The sequence below is a fragment of the Pteropus vampyrus genome, unplaced genomic scaffold (assembly GCF_000151845.1).
Source record: "Pteropus vampyrus isolate Shadow unplaced genomic scaffold, Pvam_2.0 Scaffold154, whole genome shotgun sequence".
Classification (NCBI taxonomy): domain Eukaryota; kingdom Metazoa; phylum Chordata; class Mammalia; order Chiroptera; family Pteropodidae; genus Pteropus; species Pteropus vampyrus.
Window position 1 is genome coordinate 1,075,955 of NW_011888935.1, and position 2,219 is coordinate 1,078,173.

Here is a 2,219-nt window from a genome sequence, read left to right on the forward strand (position 1 = left end):
AATGATAATTAATAAACTTTTATGTGTGATAATGTTAACAGTAATGACATGGCACTTGTGTAGTGCTTTTTGGTTAATTTAAGAAAAAAACATTCTGTTTTTCTGGTTATACCCATGTGATCGATGCTTATCTTAAAATATGATGCCCATTTTGAACAAAATTTTCCAGACATTTCTGTACTGTAATAATGTCCTTACAACCATACACTACTCATTGTGGATATTTTTGATGTTACAAAGACTACCTGAGATCTCTTTTCTGAGTTGAAGTATTATATAATAGTATCATATGAACCTGGTCTCCTCCTCCTGTTTTTGTGCAAGCAATTTATTTTTAACCTATAAATTATAGTACTTTACACTCATCCTTCTGAAATTTTATCTTTTTGATTTGGAGTTATCATTTCACCTTGTCAAAATCTTTTGAAGCTTGACTCTATCATTTCAAGTTTACTTCATCTGCAATTTGATAAGCAGGCCTTGTATGTTTCATCCATTTAAAAAATGTTGACTCAAGCAGGGCTGACAATGGCGTCATTGCAATATGCTGCTTGATAATTTTCCCTAAGATAGTGGCTATCTTTGGAGGATACGTTTATCAGCACTGATTGCTAATGGTTTTCAACCAGCTGCCGTGCTACCTGACTGTACTTTTGTGAACTTCACATTTCCATTGTAGTCTGCAAATGAAACTAAAAAATGCAGATAAAGAGCTATAGATATTGCTATTGAAATTTTAATAGCAATAAGATTATGCAGGTCTTCAATGGTGTAGTATTTGGTCTTATTTTTTGGCTAGTAATCCAATTTAGTGGGAATCAGTAGCAATGGAAATGTTTCTGTATTAAGTAATCATTTTCGAAGCACACTCATCGTATTATCATTTTATGTAATAATTCATATGCCTGAGATGTGCAAAATACAGTATATTAAGATGAGTAATGAGATGTTTAAGGAAAACCATGAAACATTAATTTATTTACCTGAAATGGAACATCAATCTTGGTGATTAGGACTCTCTCTGCTTTTTATCAGAAATGAATATCAAAAGATTATTTTTATTAGAAGTTAGCTCCAGGGCTCCCATCTGTCAAAAAAAAAAAAAAAAAGAGTGTCTGTTCTGCTACTCTTTTTTTAAAAATGCAACTAGACTGCTTTTGAACAGAGAGAAGAGAGTGTAAGATTAATATAGTTAGTTTGTAATTAGTCTTAGAGAGAGTAAAGGTAATTAAGTTTTAGAGTACTTTTAAATTGAATTTGAGGATTACTGGTTTTTTTTTAAACATCTGCCAATAGCTTCTAAATTAGTTAAAGATACTATTTTCTCTTCATTAAAATGCCCCAGATTAGGTAAAATTAAATATCTCTTTTTGTTGTTAACTTTGAAAGTAATTCTCTTTTGGAACAATATTTTAAATGTATTATCGGGCTTTTACAAAAATATGATAGAACTGTTTGGGGTAAATAGTTTTGAATAAATGATTAAGAAGGACAGGAAAAGTATATTGCTTTCATTTGAAAAAAATACTATTTTTCATTTTAAAGAAGAAAATGTTAACTTATGTTTCATATATTAGCTCTGAGAATCACATTAATCAGATTTGATCATTCACCTAACATTTATGAGAAAAAGATTTAATTGACAATGTATATTATATCACATATGTTTCATTCTCAAAAATTACCAGGTTTCAGAATTTCTTTTTATCTTTAAATATGGGATGATCACATTAAAATTATGAGTATTATGGACCTTTAATTATGATAGGCACCTCTTTTCTCTTGATCTCCATCTACTTGAGATGAGAGATCAAGATACTTTCCTGTGACACTCCTTTCATATAGTAAATCTCACGAAAATGAAAACAAAATGATAAAAGAATAGGTAAGTACTGTGTAATATTTTCAATTCCACTGATAAGCATATGTTAAATTATGTCTTGAATTGATAGGGGCTTGCTCATTTTTATAAGCTTATCATTTCCTCTTTTTAATCTGGACCTTTTGCCAACAGTTAAAACTGCACCTCGGTCTCCAGATGGTCGGGCAGGTCGTTCCCAAATGGACTGTGGCCCTGGTCCAACTGTGGCAGCCTGCAAAGAAAGCCTTCCTGTGCTCAATACCAGAATAATCTGCCCAGGTAGTACAGATTCTGAAACATGGTTTTTTGTTGTTTTGTCTTGTCTTGTTTTAAGTATTTCTGTGAAAATGTATAAGTA

At 31.1% G+C, this 2,219-nt stretch overlaps 1 protein-coding gene across 5 annotated transcripts in view; it reads left to right on the top strand.

Moving 5' to 3' along the window:
• The window catches only part of DGKH (diacylglycerol kinase eta), a 173,262-nt gene that overhangs the window by 138,751 nt on the left and 32,292 nt on the right, over positions 1–2,219 (top strand). For all 5 annotated transcript variants that reach the window (XM_011369749.2, XM_023536372.1, XM_011369748.2 and 2 more), the window contains exon 18: positions 2,015–2,140. In XM_011369749.2, coding sequence (XP_011368051.2) covers positions 2,015–2,140 — 126 coding nt within the window. The remainder of the gene's footprint in view (positions 1–2,014; positions 2,141–2,219) is intronic.